Below are 21,431 nucleotides of genomic sequence, written 5' to 3' on the forward strand. Positions count from 1 at the left end.
CCACTGATGTGAGAGACAGCGAGGGAGCTCTGGAGATTTAATGCACACCTGGTCTCTGTTTTTTTTCAACTTTCCAAAGTTCATCTTTGAACAGGAAGGAAGCCCGAAAAAAAATGTGTGTTTAAAAGCTTTACAGCTAAAAGAAAATTAATGGTTTCATTGTTTTCAATTTGAAATCAGAGCAAAAATTTTTCTGTTTTTTCTCTAATAGAAATCCACCCTACATGTGCAATTTGAGATAAATTATCTCGGTTCCTATGAGAGCTATCAAAAATCTGTCAATTGATAAAACATTGGTGATATTATGAACAGTAACTTATCAGTTAACCAATTTTGAATATCTCACAAAGGAACCGAGCATAATGAGCTCAAAGTACACGTAGTCAGTAGGGATAGCAAATACCGCATAACAGAGCCTTCACACTTTTTACCTTGACTTGAATTATCTCGGTTTCTGTGAGTGATATCAAAAAGTGCTAAACTGATCAAATGTTAAACATCAGCTGGTTAATATTTTGTTAATTGACTACTTTTTTATAACTGTTACAGAAACCTAGATAGATCGGGTCAAAGTCGAGTGGGTGCGGTTTCACTGGAATGTTTTTCAAAGTTTGAATTTTTTTTCAAAGTTTGAATTTTTTTCAAAGTTTGAATTTTTTTCAAAGTTTGAATTTTTTTCAAAGTTTGAATTTTTTTCAAAGTTTGAATTTTTTTCAAAGTTTGAATTTTTCAAATGTTGAAATTTTTTCTGCACAAAAAATTTTTTTGGAAATTTAGAGAGTTTTAGAAATGCGAGCTATCAAGTTTTTGAAAAATAATTTCTTCAGCTTGCATTTTGGTACCAATGTGTTTCCTAGTATCGTTTTTCTTCAAAAATGCCAGCTTTCAAGCGAAATTGAAAAAAAACCAATTTTCGCGACCTTAAAAATACCCTCAAACCCATTTCTCACAAAACTCGTTTCTGCATCTTTTTCTGAATAAGTCAAAAAACCCTGAAAAATGCGACAATTCTTCTCCTAATATTATTCATTCTTTGAGACCGAAAATTATGTTTTTCCTTTCCAATGAGACTTTCTGAGTTGGATTGAATTCAAAATGTAGTTTGAAAATACGAATACTAATTTTTCCTGAAAAAATCGTTCTTTGCTTTTTAGCTCCCATTTGTTTTTTGCTAGTCTGCAGAACTCGTACTCTTGTTTATTTGTTTTTTCAATCAGGAACAAAAAACCCGCAACATAATGGCAGAATCAGCAAAACTGATAACTGACAAGTTTTGTCAACATTATTATCTCATTCTTCTTCTTCTTCTTCTTCTCTCAACGGTATTAGATAATAGTTGTTGACAACGTTCATCATTCTCTTTACTAGTTCTTCATGCATATTGGATATCCCTCCCAGCCCTTCTTTGTTCATCGGACCCACCACATAAGACCCTCGCCTCCCTCGCCACCCTCCTCCTTTTACTCTCTCTCTTGCTGCTCGTTCGTTACTGCGCAGTTTTGAGGGTGTACGCATTAGTAACCCCTCACCCGGGAAAAGAGGGTTGACCCCAAGTCACGTGGCGGGTCGTGCACTGTCATTGGCCTCTTCTCTCTCTCCTCCTTTCCGCCTCGAGACGTTTTTTCTATGTTTTTTTCTGGTTGCCACCGCTTGTATTTCGAGTTTCAATGCGTTTTTTCTTATTTCCGTGCAAAAAATTGGTTTTATTTTGTAAGATAATGTTTTTTTTTCAAATTCAGCCAATCAGCGACAATTTTTCTTGGAAAAGAAAGATTTCGTAACGCTTTTTAGCCAACGTTGCATTACGAAAAACAAACAATTTTCATTTTCTCTCAATTTTTAGTCTTCTATAGAACAAATACAAGTTCATTCGCAGTATATTAGGTTAGAGTCGTTCCACTGTTTTTCTCTAGTTTTGCTTCTGATGGCCACCGTGTGCGTCTTCTTCTCTTTCGCCGCCGCCCAGAAATGGCAAGCAACACTTTCTTCTTCTTCTTCTTCTTCGAAGCACATCACAAATTACCGTTTCTTTTCGGTCTCGAGACAACAATTTTTTGTTGTTTTTTGCTACTTTTTTTCTTCTTTTTTTCCGACACGCGTGATACTTCAAAGACCAAAATCATGTTTCTCCGGCTTGCTCGCTTTACACTAAAGCGACGGAAAAAGAACAACTGTTAATTTCGACCTACTCGTTCCACTTTGAGGTGATTCCTTTCTCTCGTTTTATTCTCTCAAAATTCGTCAGAATGACGTAAAATTGACAGCGTTTGCAGTAATCTTTTTTTCTAATTTATTGGTTGCAAACTGTAGGAAGATTAGGTTAATGTCATTTCAAGAAGATATTGTTCCTATTAGTTAGCTAGTTTTCCCTATAACAAGAGTCTGGTTGGTTAGTGACCCTAACCTATTCGCACCACTCCCACTTTTGCACTTTCCCGACAAACAGTCCTTATCAAACCACGCGGGTGTTTTTTGAATGACACTTTTTTTTCGTGTTTCGGTTTCTGTCCGGTCATTCCTGTCCCGGTTCCTGTCGCTGAAACATTTTACATTTTCAGAGACTTATCACTCTTTTTCACTCTTTCAACCAACACTTGAAAGTTTCTCTAAACTTTAAATGACTTGTTTTCAGGATCCACTCCAAGAATAGGAACTCAAATTCAGCTACCACACAAAAATGCTCGGAATTGAGCATCTGCTCTTTCTTTTTACAACATTCGCCTTCCCACCAGTGGCATTGACGGTTCTGCTATGCATCATACTGGCCACGTTTGGAAAATCGCTTGGGTTGCGGCAGATGTACGTCGACACTCTCATTCACATCTTCGAGGTAAGATTTATTGTTTTTCGTTTCGCCGAGAATAAGAATGAAGATCAAAAGTGATCTCGTTAATCACGAACCTACCGTTGTCTTATCTTTACAACGTTCAAACATTCCGACATGTCACAAAAAATGGTCTGATGCAGAAAAGGTCTGGTCAGATAGGTAACACAAGAATAGTAAAAAACGGAGAAATATCTAATCTAATCTAAATTTATCCGTTTCCAGTGGGGTGCGCGCCAAATCAAAACGACTGAGAAAATCAAGAGGAAAGAGAGCAACGTGAATTCTCCATTCTTCATCAATAAGCTTGCTGAGCAGGAATTCGAGGATCACGATGACTTGAGAAGTTTGGAAACCCCGAGATTCGAGGCCACCGAGCCGATTACGGATGACGAATTGGATATTCGTAGTGAGACTGAAAGCCACGATTCTGGAGAAGACTTTCCATCTGTGGACTCAGATGGCGATGAGTCTTGCCTGAAGAGGAAATTCGGGTCCACCACCAGTGAGTCCTGAAATTCAACAATTGAATTTAGAAAAAAATCTGAAACTCCTATAAGAGCATGAATGCTTAGCATGTCTATTTCTCTTATTATTTTTCAATATTGTGTTTTGTCTCTCAGGTTGGGTATTTTGTTTTCAGGTCTCGCTTCCGTCGGTTCGTGCTGCAATCTTCGTAATCGGAGGTCATCGGAAAGCAGCACATGTATGTTGTGGTAGATTTCTGGTAGAAGATAGAATAGAGATAGAAAAGACGTCTCTTCTCGTTTATTGAAAAAAAGACATTTTAATTTTGTTTCGTTCTTTTTTGGCCGGTGATACCACGCTTTTTTGGTTATGTTCCGCTTCCATTCATTTTTTGGTTACCAAAAAGGAAAACAATTAAACGAATTTCTCTGCCCAGTAATCTGCCTATTTGATTTGATTAACTAAGACAATGACTGTCAATTAATACTAATCACATTTTTTTCCAGTGGGAATCATCAAACGTGAAACTCAAATCTATTTGGACGACAACTTTGCCGACGACATTCCAGACGAGGTGTTCGTCAGATCTCGAGGATGGGCTGCGATTCGGGATTCGGTGGACTTTGTGAAAGCTGGCATGGAAGCTATTATCGAGGACGAAGTGACCAGTCGCTTCGAGGCCGAGCAGTTGGTGAGCTGGAACATGTTGACCAGAACAAGCATTAAATTTTATCAGTTCGTCAAGTGAGTAAACAATAACCCGATTAGCAGCGCCGTTTCATTTTTTCAGCTGGAAGTTGAGTGCTCTCTGGATCATTGGGTTCTTGTTCCGCTACTGTGTCATGTTCCCACTCCGCTTCACAATCTTCTGCATCGGACTCGTCTTCCTCATCAGCTCCACCGCGCTTATTGGTCTTGTGCCAGTTGGATCATGGAAGAAGTGAGTCAAAGTTCAGTGTTAATAGTGTTAATACTCGGTTGTCGGCAACTTCTACTTTTAAAAAAGTGGTTTTTGGACGGTTCTTAGAGCGGATGACTAATTTGCGAATCTGCTTAGCCCAATCAAGGCTGTATAACATGCCATGGAAAACATTGAGCGGAAGTTACAGACTGTCAAACTGCTCAGTAGACAGTATGAAACAACTTATTAGCAGCGCTCTAATCGAAAAAATAAGAATTCTTCTGTCAGAAGTTGCCGGCGACCACCGAGTACTAAACGTTAAATCAAGATTCTCATTAATTAAAGACAATCTCTTATTTTTCAGGAAACTCAACCATAAGTGCATGCTCATCTGCTACCGGATCCTCTCCAGAAGTCTCACAGCCGTAGTTTACTTCCACGATGAACACTACAAAGCCGAGAGACAAGGAATCTGTGTCGCCAACCACACATCCCCAATCGACGCGCTTATCCTTTCTATCGACAACGTCTACGCACTGATTGGACAGAAGCATGATGGTCTGCTTGGCATTGTACAACGAGCACTTTCTCGTGCATCGAGCCACATTTGGTTCGAGAGGAGTGAAGCTAAAGATCGCTACATTGTCGCTCAAAAGCTCCGCCAACATTGCCAGGACCCTGAAAAGCTTCCGATTTTGATCTTCCCGGAGGGGACGTGTATTAACAACACTTCTGTGATGATGTTTAAAAAGGGATCCTTTGAGGTGACTATCAAAGAAAGTCGATTAAAAAATCAAAAAATGTTTTTAGATAGAAACTACCATTTATCCCATCGCCATGAAGTACGACTCCCGATTCGGTGACGCATTCTGGAACAGCTCTGAACAATCGTGGTGTGGATACATCATGCGAATGATGACATCCTGGGCGATCATCTGCAACGTCTGGTATCTGCCACCAATGACCAAGAGAGCCGGTGAAGATGCTGTCGAATTTGCCAATCGGGTCAAGAAGGAAATTTCTAACAAGGGAGGACTTGTCGATTTGGAATGGGATGGAGGTCTCAAGCGAGCCAAGGTTCCACCAAAGCTTGTCGCAAAGCAACAGGAGAGATATGCCAACCGCCTCTCCAGATATACATCGGTCTCGGAAGTTGTCAAGAACGAAGATGTGGAAGTTGCACTGGACTGTAAGTGGTTATTTGTTTTGAACAATTCTTTGAAACCTTTCTTTTCAGTGGACAAATCAGTTTCCGGCTACAACTCCCTTGAAGATCTCCCTGAAGATGTTTTTGTCGACGAGGAGGAGGAGGAGGATGAAACCTTCGGTAAATCAACATTTTTCATAAAAATAATAATTAAGAATTGTTTTCAGATGCTAGCGCTGAAAATATCGAGAACGAGCCAGATGCAACGATTAAAAATAAGCTTGTAGACACAGCTTCCCTCGTGAAGCTTTGAGTCACATCCCACAAATTGCTCTTAAATTAACCTACATTTTTCTTTCAAATATCACTTTCTATTTTGAGGGTTCCCTACTTACGGATAATTAACTTACCTCTCTTCTCACTAGTAGCATGTTAAATTAACTAATTTTTTTCACTAACGACGTTGACGTCAACAATTCATCATTGTCAAATTAACTTCTTTTTCTCCCGCCACACACATCATTGTCTCATTTGAGTGCCTTTTCAAACCACACGCACGTGTTATTGCCTCCTCCCCAGTCCGGATTTCTTGTCTATTTTAGAACGGTTTTATTGTTTTCCCCCCACATATAAATCACTATCAGGACAAATTGCGTTGTAGTAACTAAGTGTAGTCTAGTTAACATTTACGGGTTGTACCACTACCGATTCCCATCTTTGCTTGCATTTCGAATTGTTTTAAAAATGAAACAAAAATATATTTGCCTGTCGTCTCATGCTATATTCAATGATTGGTGCAACTCGAATATGGTCTGCAAAACGATTTTCAAACAATCACTCGCTGAATATCGACTCTTTTTTGTAGCAGTGTGCAGTATTTTCTACAAAAAATTAATATTGCATCAAATTGAGCTAAGAAAGCCAAAAACTATACTCGTATCATGAAATCTTGTCTCCCGCAAAGAATACTCGGATAAAAAGTGATTGTAGATGAAATTTCATATTTTTTGTACAAAGGTGAGTATCTTACTGGAAAATTAAGACAACCTGAATAAACACTACGACCAAACAAAAACAAAACTCAAATTGGAAAATCTGAAGAACAGGAGGACGAGCAATACCGAGGGACAGACAATATAATTGAAAAGGGATCATAATTGGAAGCGCAACACAATTGGAGAGTGAAAGAAATGCACGAGAAAAAACATTTATGCATTTTGTTACTAAATATTTTGATTTTCAAAGAATTCGCTTAAAAATAACATGAAGGTGATACTGAAAATGTTAATTATCGATGAGTCTACTGCATCCGACTGCGCAGATAGGTTTAAGACGAGTTATCATAAATCTCCCATCTGTTGTTTTCCTGTCTTCGTCATTTTCACTGAAAATAGGGAGGTGTATTCCAAAATGAATCGGTCCAAAACTCACTTTATTGTTTCAATTCCGTCGAAAATATCGTTCTGTGCAAGTCGATCATATGATGCCCTGAACTTAATGAGTTTACTTGAATCGCCGCGAATAATTTGTTTGAGAACAGACTTGATCCACGGATATTCCATGCAAATAGAGCGCCCTCAGGAATGGTGTATGAAATAGTAGATTTTCCGTATCAATGCGCATTCTCGAAACAAAGAAGTTCACATTCATCATAAATCGAGTTTTTGAGTTTGAACACTTTTCCGTTGATGTTCACGCAAAAGCGATAATTGAGCGATTTGACTGTTCCCAGAATAAAGTTAATGTCATCAGTTGTTATGTTCAGAGTGTCAGCTCTCTCTTTTGGTACAATCTCAACACACTTGAATTTCTTCACATATTTCCACAGAAACCAATTCGTCAGATTTTTTTATAGTTTGATTGATTGTGACGTATGTTCTATCAATTTTGAATACGCTCATTAAAGGGTTGGTGACCAATTCCTTGCAATCTACAGCTTCATGGCCAACGAGATCAAAATTTTTGTAGAGGTACGTAAATATTCCCGCTGGGTTCACAGCAGACATGAGCGGAATTCCTTATTCCTTATTCCTTATTCCTTATTCCGGGTGTTTTTTCTATTCCTTATTCCTTATTCCTTATTCCTGATTTTAAAATTGTTATTCCTTATTCCTTATTCCTGATTTTTTTTGTTATTCCTCTTCAAAAATTTAAAAATTTTTCTATCTCAAAACTGGGAAAAAAATTTGAACGCTCTAAATTGCCGCGTAAAATTTTGCTCAACGGAGCACCTTTGCACCGTTTTTCGTAAAATTTTTTTTTTGGAAATCTTGGAAAAGTTATGCGTTTTTCTCAGTGTTTTTTTCGAAATAAATTAGGTTTTTACAATTACTAAATACTTCAGAAAAAATGTCTAAAAAACGGAGAAAGTTTGACGAATGCTTCGTCAGAACAGAAAACGAGTGTATCCCTGGTAATCGGTTTCCAACCAGATTCGGGAAAATTCCGCAGCAGAAATGGCTAGATCTGGTTAGAAAATTGTCCGAATCAGGTTGGAAAATTAGCTTTCTCGGTCGGATCTGGTCAGAAAATCACCCGATCTGGTCGGAAAATAAAAACTTTCCGAATCTGATTGGAATTTTACTCGAATCTGGTTGGAAAATTGCCCGAAACTGGTTAGAAACCGATTACCAGTCGAGCATCATCTTTACCCCGAAAAGAAGCCGATTGAATAACGACACTGTTGGCAAATTAACTTTTTGTTCACTCAATTTGAAAAATTATGGCCTGGACAACTGATAATTCACAATTATGATTTTGTTTTTTAGTTTTTTAATTCTAGTTTGAGAGTTCCCTCTTCATTTTTCTTGTTTGTGTCTCGGTTTGTGAGTTCTCTCTTCGTTGTTCGTGTTTTAAAATAAACAGTGTTTTTCAAGACAAAAAGAAACCTTCCTTCGTTCGGAAATTCTTTCCTTCCTTATTCCTTATTCTTTATTCCTTATTCCGGGTGTTTTTTCTATTCCTTATTCCTTATTCCTTATTCCGGATTTTAAATTTTTCATTCCTTATTCCTTATTCCTTATTCCGGATTTTAAAATTGTTATTCTTTAATCCTTATTCCTTATTCCTGATTTTTAAATTTCATTCCTTCTTCCTTATTCCTTATTCCGGATTTTCAAAATTTTTATTCCGCCCATGTCTGGCTCACAGCGACGGGATCGAGTGCCTTTCTTGAGAACCAGCGTGGAAAACAGTCCCGTGACGGTAATAATGAAAAGTAATTCTCATCTGTTGTTCGTGACATTATAATCCTGTCGTCTTCTACGGATTTGCAAAATTGAAACTTCATCTCAGCTATTCGATAGTTTGCATTTTTACACAGGTTTTGGAGCGATTCGAGAGTGACGAGAGGGTGAACCTGAAAATTTAAATTCAGGTCCAGTAGCAGTCTGTTGGCTGTTAGAATCAAATATTTCCCGAAGGTCCAGAATTTCTCTTTTTTATTTCTATGGATTGTATACAGATTTTTGGAAAAAATTTTTTGCAAAGGTCTAGAGTCGAAGCCGTCTGAGGTTTTCTAGAATCTCAAATTGGAATCGATCATCTAGAATTGAATCAGCTAATTTTCCCTAATCAAATATGAGTTTCTAAATCTATAAATCTATAAAAAAAATTGAAATTAATAACTCACGCGTCGGTAAACTCCATCAAATTGATAATTTTTCCCACACAAGCAGTTGAAAGTTTTAAGATTTCCAATATGTTGTCATCATCCTCCGATTCCTTTTCTTCATTGTCCATTTTGTCTGTTGTGTCAGTTCTCTGAAAGTTTAAATTTTTTGGTAGGAGAATGATTAAAAAAAAGAGAAGGCTAAAAGAAAACTTTGAAAAAAAATATTTCACATACGAAGAGAGTTTGAAACTACACCAAAGTAAAAGCTGCACATAGAGAAAAAGAAAGGTTGACAGAAAATTTGCGAGAAACTGAAATTGATTTTTTTGAAATTGTTTTCTTTCTCCTCTCGCATTTTTTGTATTTTTTGTTGGAAATGTATTAAAATTTATTTTAATTCAGGGGGCACACACAAATTGATCAACGAGAAGGAGTTTGACGGGAAAATAGAAAAGAAGGTGAAGAAGACGGGAAGAAAGGACTCGACGAACTGAAGAAACGATGCAAGAATGGCGAGTTCGATCTGCTGTGGAGAATGTGTTGGTTCTGTCACGAACAGTCCAGTACAACGACTTTTGCGAGAAACGGCAGTATTTGGTCGAACGACGCGACCACGTTCTTAAGCCATGCCAACCGACTTCGCATTGTCCCATTGCCGTGCATGTTGCTCGTTCACCCTCGCATGGCTCAAGAGAAAATTATTAAAATTTTATTAAAAGATTTTAACTCAAAAATCACTAATTCTTTGCTGCATCCATGTTATACAGTACCACAGTATCAAAGCCAACGATCGACGATGCACTTGTGGACTTTGAAAATGCTTATTTTCAACACAGACTGGGAAACGCGGCTAGAAGAAAATGAAGGAGTCGAAAGTTGAAAAAAGAATGGAATCGAGTTGAAGGTTGGTTACTGGGAAAAATTCAAAAAATCTATTAATTAGCCTGATAGTTGCTCGTCGAATCGAGTTTGTTAGAAAGACTGTCGACAACCGCATGTAGAGCCTTCAGTTCTTGTTCGTTGAATCTTCGAACATGTTTTATGAGAATGCACGAAATGGACAACGTGCTCCAATAGAATATGCAGTTTCAGCGTCAATATGTCGTTTAGTTTAAGCTGCTCCTATTGAAATCAGATGACTTTCTGAAAATCCTAGTTACCTTTGAGTCTTAATTGATTGGTCTTTTTTCAATCTGCTCACTCTAATCCTCGATTTCTTTAGCTGACATCAATCTAGGCACACAAAGTTTTGTGATTTCTCTCAACCTCCCATCAAAAACTGTTTAAAATGAGACATAGTTGGGCCAATGCTCTCTCAATCGTTTCCGGTCATGCGAGCTCTCCACTTTCTTTTGTTTTTGCTCCAACGCCTTGATTCCCACTGTCAAATCGAAACCTAATATTTTTACTAATGTTTCTCTGAACCTTAGCTGTTGCCATCCACACATTTCCATCCACCGTCACGATTCCTACATTCCTCTTCAACAATATCCTCGTCTTTATCTAGTACTTGTTGTGTAAGCAGCTGATCTACCCACAATATTATAGTTTTCGCTCCCTCTTCTGCCTCAACTCCTCTTCTAATTCAGCAATTCGAGCATTGAGCAGCAACTCGTTTTGAGGATTTTCGATGGTCACTCGAATATTGTTTATGTCTAAACGTTAGCTAGGTGATTTGTCTAGGAGTATAGATTATTCAAAGACTGCAGGCCCAGTTTGGCAACACCGTTTAATATTTCAGCATAATATTTGTTAGTTTCAGATCAATAAAATATTAACAAGAATCAACAAGGACGACAACAACTGCACCCGAAATACAGGAATTGTTTCCAGGTCATTTTTTTCCCTTATCTTTCCACACAGTTAATCATACCGTAATTGAGACTCGATTTTTCAGAAAAAAGTTCACTCCAGTGCTCGTCGACTCTCGAACAATCCACAACTCCGCCTTTGTAATTACTAATTGAAGTTGTTCAATCTGAATATTTAATTTGAATGTTTTTCCAAACTATCAGTTTCCTCTCCAACAACACACTGTTAATTCCTTTTATGAAGAAAATGCAATTTTGTCTGCATTCTTGTTGCTATCCAATTGCGATCTTATTAACATGAGACCGAAATCTTTCCGAATATCGGTTAAAACTGAAAAAAGGGAATTTTTATATTTTTCGAATTGATCACTGGTGTGCAACTTTTTGAAATGCGACAAAGCGCGCTGGCTCTCGGTTACCAGACGCAACACCGTGCCCGAGCCATAATTTTGAGATATCGGTTAACTTCTGAAAACAGGATTCTAATCAAATGGTTTACTTTTAGTGGCCGAAAAAGCAGCGCAACATACATCCGGTCATATGAAATTCCGACAATAAATTCTGGAGAGAAAAATTAACAAAAACTTCAATATTCAAGATTGAAAATTCACAGAAACATTTATTTAGAAAAGTTTTTTTTTGATTTCTTAAAAAAGAAAATCGTTGGAATATGAATAAGTCTTGAAGTGTGAAACAATTGAAAACATAAGAAAAATACACATTAAACAATAGCTGTTGACTTTTGGTTAGGTGAGAAGAGAGAAACGATAGGTATTATTGAACGGAGGAGGCTTTGGTGATCACTTCGAAAATCATGTCATGTGAGACAAAATTTCAGAATTTTTTCGCTTCACTGTTGAGCTTTTTACAAGAAAGTTGAAACAACCTGAACAAATTCTTCGAACAAACAAAATTGGAACATCTGAGAACAGGAAAACACGAAATATCAAGAAACGTACATTATAATTGAAGAGGCATCATAATTGAAAGCGTAATACAATTGGAGAGTGTTAATCAAAATGAAGGTACGAGAAAAAGTATTTACGAATATTTTTGCTAGTTATGTTGATTTTCCACAAATATTTTTCCACTCAAAAATAACATAAAGAAGATACTAAAACATGTTAAACATCGATGATTCTATGCAACGAACCCGGCGCATACTTGTACAATAAGATATTTGGAACCGCCCATCTGTTGTTTTTCTGTTTTGTATATTCTCACTGAAAATAGAAAGGCGTGTTCCAAAGTGAATCGGTCCAAAACTCACATTTTTGTTTCAATTCCGTCGAAAATATCGTTCTCTACAAATCGATAACCGGCGAATGTGCTGAACTCAACAAGTTTACTTGAATCACCGCGAATCATGTGTTTGAGAACTGTGTTGATTTGCTTTCCGTGTATTCCATTCAAACGGAGCTTCTTCAGTAATGGTGTATGGGTGAGTAGATTTTCTGTATCCAACCAATGCGCGTCATCAAAACAAAGAAGTTCACATTCATCATAAATCGAGTTTTTGAGTTTGAACACTTTTTCGTTTATGTTCACGCTAAAGCGATAGTTGAGCGATTTGACTGTTCCCAAAACAAAGTTAATGTCATCAGTTGTTATGTTCAGAGTGTCAGCTCTCTCTTTTGGTACAATCTCAACACACTTGAATTTCTTCACATATTTCCACAGAAAAAAATCCGGCAGATTCTTGATAGTTTGATTGATTGTGACGTATGTCTTATCAGTTTTAAACACGTTCATCAAATGGTTGGTGGCCAATTCCTTGCAATCTACATTTGTACGGCCTACCAGATTGAAATCTTTGTAGCGGTATGTAAGTATTCCCATCACTTCTCGCTTAGGCAAGAATATTGACCACCGTTGTGGATGAGAGTCCCGTGGCTCTATTATTGAATCAGCAAGGGCGTGTGTTGTTCGTGCCAATAAGATCCTGTCGTCGTCTTCGGAATTGCAAAATTCGAACTTCATACCAGCTATTTGATAGTTTGCACTTCGAACACAGTTTTTGGAGCGGTTCGAGAGTGACGAGAGGGTGAACCTGAACAAAAATTAAAATTGAAGTTTTCATCTAGATTAGAATCTGAAGACGTATTTATGAAATTTACTTTTGTAAATCATTTACTCTCAAAAAATCAACTGAATTATTTACCAAAAGGTAAATGGAAGCGTGAAAATGTACTGAAAATCTTTTTCTCATTTGTAAATTATTTTCCTGTTTTTTAGATAGGGAAACGACTTTGAACTAAAATTTCTCAACTACTTCAAACTGAAAAATGTTCATTTTTTGACATATTACTTTAAATTGAATGCTCGATTCATTCATGTAATTTGTATCAAAAGTCATAATTTTGAGTTGAACCGAAACGAGATATGTGTTTAAAGTTAACTAATATTGATGTTACAATACTACTCTTTCCATACATAACTTTTTTGGAATGAAAAGTGTCAAGAAGTGGTTGTAAACAGCAAACGAAATTAGTACCCCTATTTACCAAAAAGAGGGGTATTTACCAAAAAGTAAATGATTTCTCTTAAATTTTCACGTTTTTTTGTTGTTTTTTGAGAGTAAATGATTTATAAAAGTAAATGTTCATGAATACAGCCCCTGGTTTTCCCTAACTGATTGTAAGCTTCTAAATTTTTGAAGTTATTAAAATATTTGAAATTAACAACTCACGCGTCGGTAAACTCCATTGAATTGATGATCTTTCCCACACAAGCAGTTGAAAGTTTTAAGATTTCCAATATGTTGTCATCATCCTCCGATTCCTTTTCTTTATTGTCCATTTTGTCTGTTGTGTCAGTTCTCTGAAAGTTTAAAATTTTTGGTTGGAGAATGATTAAAAAAGAGAGAAGGCTAAAAGAAAACCTTGAAAAACAATATTTCACATACGAAGAGAGTTTGAAACTACACCAAAGTAAAAGCTGCACATAGAGAAAAAGAAAGGGTAAAAGAAAATTTGCGAGAAACTGAAATTGATTGTTTTAGCCAAAAATGCCATTCTTTAACTCTCCGAGCAAGGGGTTGCAACAGCGCACATGCGATCAAATTTGTCTCAGTTCTCTTGACCGTGCTGCGGTTCCGCGACGCGGCTAGTAACACACAGAGAGGATATGCAGAGAAATTTCGCAGATGTTTTTCCTTCCTTTTTTAATGAAAAATGTCTTGTTTTCGCTTGTTTTCTTTCTTTTTTCGCATTTTTTTGTATTTTTGTTGGAAATGTATTAAAATTTATTTTAATTCAGGGGGCACACACAAATTGATCAACGAGAAGCAGTTTGACGGGAAAATAGAAAAGGAGGTGAAGAAGACGGGAAGAAAGGACTCGACGAACTGAAGAAACGATGCAAGAATGCCGAGTTCGATATTTGGTCGAACGACGATTTAGAAAAAAGTCGAAGATTAGAAAAAAGTCGAAGAGACTACCTCGGAAATCAATATTCCACATATGTGTGTTTGAAGGCACATCAAAGTTAGAGACGCATGTTGGTCGCTGCGTCTCTCCTCTCCCTTCTCAGCAGCCACTGACGCGTTCTAGGACAACGATTCCTGCGTCTCTGAGAAATGAGCATTTGGTGTGAACACTGCGACGCACAACCGCAGACAGCGAGAGAGTGCACTCTCGGAAATTCGTCACTGCTCTCACCCAATTTCTACCGATCACTTGGAAAAATCGACGGATCAATCGACAAAGAATCGATAAAAGTGAGTTTTACTGATTTGTGATAAAAATTGACTATTTAGTACGAAAAGGGCCTCAGTAGTCTAAAAAAATCGTTTGGCCTAAAAATCTTCAGAAATTCGAAGTTTTCATGGCGTTTCGCTAACTGAGTGAACGCGTGGTCAAGCATTGTGCTTGAACAACTCAGCTTCTAGTCCCAAAATGCTCGAAGACTGAGAATTTGACCCAAAAAAACGGAGTCGCCGGAAATTTTGCACTACGAAAAGGTCAAAAAATTATTTTCCCGTCTAAAAATCGATTGATTCCGCTCAAAAACGGAAATTATACACTTCTTGTGGCTCGGAGCCAACAATTAGTCGAGAAAAAGCTGAAATTTCTCTGACGTTTACTTTTGAAAATTTTCGAAAAAATTCAATAGATCGGTAAACGAAGGCAAAGCGATGGAAAATTCTTGTATGTGCCCTTAAAGGCCCCTAGTAAATCTGAAGATGAAAACTCTTAAAATCTTGCTGAAAGTCTGAAAATAACTGCTTCTAACTGAAAATTGTAAAATTCTCTGTCGCATAGTTAGACACGCTCTACCGCCTCAAGTTAAATTCGGAATTTTTCCAGGTTGGAGAATTCGGTAGCTCCACAACGTCAACGCGATGGGAAGACCAAGAAGTCAGAGCCAGGTAGCCACAAGAGGCTGGAGAGAAGGTTGAAGACGTGGAAGGTAGCTCCGAGCGAGCCGAATGCGGGAGTGAAGAGAATCGCTGGAGACGTCGCTGTTCAAAAAGATCGAAGCGAAACATCTGTAGCTCCAGCAGAGCGGAGACATTTTTAGTGAGTGGAATCTTTGAAATTCGATAAAAACGAACGTGATTTTGTTACAGAATGGGTATCACATCGAAAAACCGTGTCAGTCCGATGGATTCCAATCCAACGACGGTAAACAAAAATAACGGAAGAATGTGGAGTCAGAATAGCTGAAGTAGCTCCAAGAGCACATTTGTCACGGAGTCAACGCCCCGAATTGATGACTAATTATCGATTTCTTCTCTCTCGAAATTCCCTCATAAAATTGTCGAATTTTCAGCATAATAAAAATATTGTTGTCAAATCAATTGTGTTCTTAAAAAGTGTCTTCTTGAATGAAGGCGGGAAACCTTCTGATTTTCTCTGATTCAACGTAGTCGTCGGTCCTTGTAGTCGTCGAAGTGAGTCATAGCTTCAGTGAAGTCGTCGGAAAAAAGTCACGTAGAAGAAAAATTGTTCGAAAGAAAGAAAACAAGAAAGACACGAGCACAACCAAGAGTGTTAGAAGCCAGTGAATGTTGACAAAGTCGTGATACATCAAGACGATTCAGAAGAAGTCGTAATGATGAGCAAATAGCCGTCATTTTTGTTAGATGTATCCGATCGAGTAGCTTCACAGTGACAAAAATAATTTTAGCAAGACATACCATTACAACAAAAATTTATAGACATAGACTAAGCTGAAAAACTGTGCACAACAAAGAAGGCTCGATCATCATGAGTTTTCGCTTCGCAAACAGAAAATCTATAATTCCATAAGTGAATTCGGCTCAGTTGTGAAAGATGAGCGATGAGATTTCACGATTAGGATTTTCGTCCATGACCAGATGTGTCTGAGAGAGATATGCCAACTCAATCAGACCGGAAAGGTTTCTAGAAATTGTAGAATACAGAAGACATCAAGTCAGTAACAGTGGACTGGTTCTCAAATATAGTTTAGTGCCACATCTACAAAACTAGAACCATATTTCCAGATTCTTAGTAAAACCCATGGTTGATCTAACCCTGACGGAGCGGCATCTCCCGAAAGAACCTCAATCACCTCAAAAAAGAATACTCTGCGAGATGAAAAGACGAATTGTGACTCCTGTCAGATTCATCCAGAGCGATTAGACGGACAGATCCGTGAAATATCGATTTTAGCTATTTTTCTACTCGTGACACGAAAAGCGAAAGAACTCATTCGTAATGTTGAAAATCGACAAGAGAACCAGTAGTAAACGATTTGTGATAAAAATCACACCGACATGTATGCGGTCAAGGAACATTCGATTCTGAAATAATTCAGAATAAGGCACATGTAGAAAAATAGTTTCTAACCATTTCCACCATATATGTGAATACAAGTGACATGTATCACCAGGAAGGATAGCAACCTGAAATGACCCCCAATTCCCCCCAAGTGTAAGATAAGCGGTGCAAAGGAAATAACAGTACACAAAGTATTCAAATCCAAGTTTATTGACGGAAAGGGATTTGAATAAACGGCAAAGACAAAGGAATTGGGAAAAGAAAGCAAGAACAGAAAGGAAGTAAAGGTGTAGGGCTAAAACCTCCTTGGAGCTACCGGAGGAAACCTTGCTGCCTTCTAAAACTGGTGCTAACAAACCAAAACGATGGCAAACGTAGAAAACTAGCTGAAAGGTTATAAAAGGTTAAAACGGGACTGCAATCGGTCAGCTCTTGGTGAGATACGAACACTCGCTTTGCCGCAGCGAAGACTGAGTAACGACGGGCGGCGGGCGCCAGTGCCGAGCGGCGTGTATTCGAATAAAATTAATATTATTTGATTGAAACAATGTACTTGTAATTAGAGAACGAAGAGAGATAAGAAGGGGAATGAACATGACCCGATTAAAGTGGATAATCCAGAGAGATTTTATGGGGAAAATCGGGAGACTCTGGGTTATCTCGCTTTCAGGTTGTCATAGTCCCAAGACAATGGGAAAAGTTGACAACATTGGGGGGCGGGGCCCAGACAAAGAGGTGACTACAACGCTATGGACTTGATTGATGTTCAGCGCTTCTGCTTTCTTGTAAGGTACTCTCAAGCTCATCTGTCTGGGAGAGCCTTTTTTTGGATTCCATCAATTGGTTAGCAGTTTGTATCACTGTTGTCTCTGCCTTGGATCCGGAACAGGATCTTGAGAGTCATAAATCATTTCTCTTCAGTATCACGCTCTCTTTTAGTTGGTAGATCAGATATACTTGATTTCTCTTGAGATCATTGAATGGTTTAGGAGCATACTCTATTTTTGAAAATCAACGCTGATAGATTGTGGAGGATGGTCGACTGATATTGTGGATCTTCGTCCGTATTTTTGTTCTCGTTTGAACAACTTCTGGTTCAAACGAGTCGATTTCCAACTAGTTATGAATTAGTGGACAATTATTTCGGGCATTCCTGTGCACGTTTCATCATTCGGGATCTGTCTTTTGATTCGAAGACGTTGTTAATGATTCCAAGAGGTCATTCAATTCTTCTGTCGAGATTTGCGATGATTAACACCACTTGTATAAATTTTGTTTTCCGAGATAAGCATTTTCGTTTTGTGCTTCGATTTCCGAAGTTGTGGTAGATACCCAGGTATCCAAGCTTTCTCGATCTTTTTTCCAGTTTCATCCACTTTTGTAGAAAGGTCCGGGTTTCCGCGTTCGATCGGTAAGGATCGTACGGTAACCAGATGGTAGGTATTTCAGGAGTGCTGAAGTCTACAGTAGTACTGAAGGCTACAGGGCTACTGAAGTTTACCATTCTGTTAGGACTTCTGGAATGAGGAGTAAGTGGGTGACTGTTGTTTATCGTTTCCGTTTTTACTAGAATACTGCGAGGAGATTGGAATTCGAGGAGAATCTTTTCGAGAATCCAGTCAGAGTATCTGATGATTCGTGGATTATGATATCTTCCTTGGCGAGCCACTCGAAAAATCTGCACTAGGTGGGATTATCAGAGTATGTGGCCTTGGAGGCATCAGGTGTGGTAGAGATGATTCTACACTTGATATTTGTCTCTGTGGATACATCTAGAATGAGCTCAACGAGCTACGCAGATTACTAGACATGTAAAGACTTGAACGTAACAGTTTCCGATAGATTCATCATCTCTATTCATGAATTCACTCATGATAGAGTTGTACGATATTGATGGGCGTACACTTTTTTGTATCGGATTAAGCCGTCTTTTGTCTTTGCAAGTGCGGAGTTCAGAAGAAATAATGAATCTCAAGTAGATCTTTTGATCTTCTGATTCTTGTGTATATTGTTTCATTGAAAATAGCTTCCATTGATGTTTTGGGAGAGCTTTGCTCAGGACTAGAAGAGGTTAATAGATATTTGTGACAAGTTTTTTGTGCTCTTCATTCTACGGAAAGAGACAATTTGTGTGAATTGATCTTCTGGAATTCTCAATTTGATCTTTTAGTCATGTGTGAGGCCGGTTTAGAAGATTTTGATCTTTTTCTTTTTGAGATACCGGGTCATAAAAAAGTGTTTTATTTATTGAAAAAAAAGAGAATAATTGATATACAAACGTTTGCAATGAAGAGAATTCGCTTGTTTAGACACAACCAGATCGAACACTGCCTATGCTGGATGCTAGTGATACTAATCGAGCTTTGCGTTCACACATTGCTCAGAAAGAGAGAAACAGAAAGAGGACCAGTCGTGAATATAATATATTCGCAGTTTGAAGACTGGCAATTTGTGCTGAGCATATCTTGCCAGAGGGGAGAACGGGAAACGGAGAATAACGCACACACACATACACCGTTCTTTCTCCACACCTTTTTCAATTTCAAATAGGCTCTTCATGTTAAATGAAATGTTCTTGATGACATTATTAGCATCCACTTTCTATTTTCTCCTGGTTTCCTCAAAATTTTTGGACGTGTTTCTATTTAAAAGATGCAAGGGATGGTATAGAGCATTACGAAATAGCGGTGGTCAACACAAATTTGCTCCAAGGAGATGACAAAAATTTGGCCTGCAGTACGTATCCGGAGCGCAACGGCAGGTACAAATCGAGTTTTGCGTATACGCATTGAACAGAAAGAAATATAAGTTGTGAGTATATTCGCAGATTGGAGGGTTCAGGTAGTGTTATTAATGACCATATTAGCACACTATTGCATTAGTACTGTACTAAAATAAGTTATAGCTAGCTCAACATTTTGCTTATAGTAGAGTACTCCTTTTTTAATTTAATTTGTTTATTGATCAGGTGTAATAAAACATTAGAGGGCAGGACATGAAAGACTCAGAAAAAATGCCCTTCACGAGGCCGACCTGAGTAGGAGAGGGGAAACGGGATAATTTAGATATTTGACACAGGAAAGATGTAACCGGTAGAAAAAGAAAAATAGGGGAGCAAATATATCAATAACGGGTAATACTGGAAGAAATTAAGGATTCAAACTTGGAAGGTAGGAGAAATCGGGTAACTTGGGAAGTGATGGCGTTCCACAGGGGAACAATTGAAGAAAAATAGTCAGAGGAGTAGGGCTGAACAATAATTAAGTTCATAGGGCGACGAGGGGAGGAGGAGTATTTGACATGTGCATTTAGGTTAGGAAAGTAGGCGGAGCCATTTAAAAATTTATAGAGAATAATTAGTTGAGCTTTTAGCCTACGATGTCGAATGGAGAACATATTGAGGATAGAGAGACGATCAGAATAAGAACTGTTCTGGATATTACAACGCTGGAAAAATTTTCATCACAACAAGTTATCATTGAAAACATCCGTAGAACAACAAAGTAGAATTTTTTAAGCAACTCTTGTGTCGAAAATTGGAATTTTTGAATTGTTTTAGACATAAAATATTTATTGTTCCATACTGAATGGAATTAACATTCTGGCAAATAAAAAATATTATCATAAAGCTGTGACCGATTTATTCGAGAAGACTGGAGAAGAACGTTTCCAAACTTATAAGTTCTCTGACGTGCAAAGCAATGCTCTCGAGGGCAAACTGAAACAAAAGATTATTATTTCAGGATGTTCCTGCTTTTAAAATATTAGATATGGGTCAATAAAGCTTATTTGAGAATCCGTTCTAATACCATATTCTTTAATAATATCAATTGGTTCAAAAACGAGACCTCTTTGGAAAGTTCAAGCTCAATTACCTCGATTACTGCAAAGGATAGCAAAATATTGTCTACTGATAAATGATATCCTCAATATTTTATCTGTTTACAGTTTTTTATTGTTTTTCAGGAATCGAGATGAACGATCTCGAAATTTTCACAGTGTGAGTGGAACTCCGTCAGAGTAATTGCAGTATTTAAAAGCAAAACCAGAATAGACTCTTTCAAAATTTCACGGAGGGATTTTTTGAAAAAAATGTTCCTCAGTTTTTTCGCTTTACTCACCATGCATCTTTCCTCTCGTCCCAAACGAGCTAGCACATTGTACTCCTGTATTATACTGCTTGCCACCATTTTTCCAGTTATTTGAACCGATTTTTCCAACAATTTCTAGAATACTGTCGCCAGTTCAAACCATTATCTACTCTGCAACTCACCCATCCTTTTTGGTCAACATACATCTGCCACTGCATCGAACGAGTGGTGTAATCTTTCTTTAACGAAAAATTTATTTATATTTTTTTTAATAATTGACTCACGTTGACAGTTTCAGGCATATTTGTATCGAATGAAGTGGCAGGTGTGACATAGAGACGGTTTTGAAGCTGAGCCGAGAAGAGAACAAGAGGATCTTGGTTTCTTGTTTCTTCAGGTAGAAGTTTTATTCCTTCCTCAGGAATTTCGAACAATGAGTATGGATTGTTAGGAGGGTGAATGCCAACACCTTGTGGGGGATGCTCCGAAATTGGAATTGTCATGGTATGGAAAACTCTGTAATATTTGATCGTGTGGGCTACGAACGAGGAAGTTGGACAAAAGCTTTATCAGAAATCATAAACGGAATATAATACCAGAAGGCATGTATGACGTTTGTGTCTGAATAGGAAAATGAATGAATGCGCGTATTATTTAAAAAAGAAACGCCAACGAAAATCCATGGGCTTGAAAACAACAACCTATCACATAGAATAACGTTCACTTCTAAAGATTTTAGGGAAGAAATGAAAGAAGCTTCGAATTCCCGGCAGTGAAAAAATATGAAAATGATTTGTCAAAAGGTCATACGAGGTTTTATTGAGAGGAAGAG

At 37.8% G+C, this 21,431-nt stretch overlaps 3 protein-coding genes across 3 annotated transcripts; 1 reads left to right on the plus strand and 2 right to left on the minus strand.

The window, feature by feature from the left end:
- Positions 1–2,677: 2,677 nt before the first annotated feature.
- Cbr-acl-4 lies at positions 2,678–5,653 on the plus strand (the record flags this gene model as incomplete). The annotated part of the gene is made up of 8 exons (XM_045239426.1): positions 2,678–2,830; positions 3,050–3,329; positions 3,468–3,530; positions 3,799–4,036; positions 4,083–4,232; positions 4,558–4,957; positions 5,004–5,520; positions 5,568–5,653. The coding sequence occupies 8 exons, from the start codon at positions 2,678–2,680 to the stop codon at positions 5,651–5,653; spliced, it is 1,887 nt and encodes a 628-aa protein (XP_045095332.1).
- A 6,225-nt stretch (positions 5,654–11,878) lies between these two features.
- On the minus strand, positions 11,879–13,563 carry CBG27620 (the record flags this gene model as incomplete). Its single annotated transcript, XM_045239427.1, has 3 exons — positions 11,879–11,987; positions 12,035–12,814; positions 13,454–13,563. The coding sequence occupies 3 exons, from the start codon at positions 13,561–13,563 to the stop codon at positions 11,879–11,881; spliced, it is 999 nt and encodes a 332-aa protein (XP_045099460.1).
- Positions 13,564–20,148: 6,585 nt separating this feature from the next.
- Positions 20,149–21,102, minus strand: CBG14103 (the record flags this gene model as incomplete). Its single annotated transcript, XM_045239428.1, has 4 exons — positions 20,149–20,226; positions 20,630–20,734; positions 20,782–20,838; positions 20,884–21,102. 4 exons carry the CDS (start codon positions 21,100–21,102, stop codon positions 20,149–20,151), a joined length of 459 nt encoding a protein of 152 aa, XP_045095333.1.
- Between the last annotated feature and the right edge of the window lie 329 nt (positions 21,103–21,431).

This window comes from Caenorhabditis briggsae (assembly GCF_000004555.2).
Source record: "Caenorhabditis briggsae complete genome, chrX, whole genome shotgun sequence".
NCBI classification, from domain to species: domain Eukaryota; kingdom Metazoa; phylum Nematoda; class Chromadorea; order Rhabditida; family Rhabditidae; genus Caenorhabditis; species Caenorhabditis briggsae.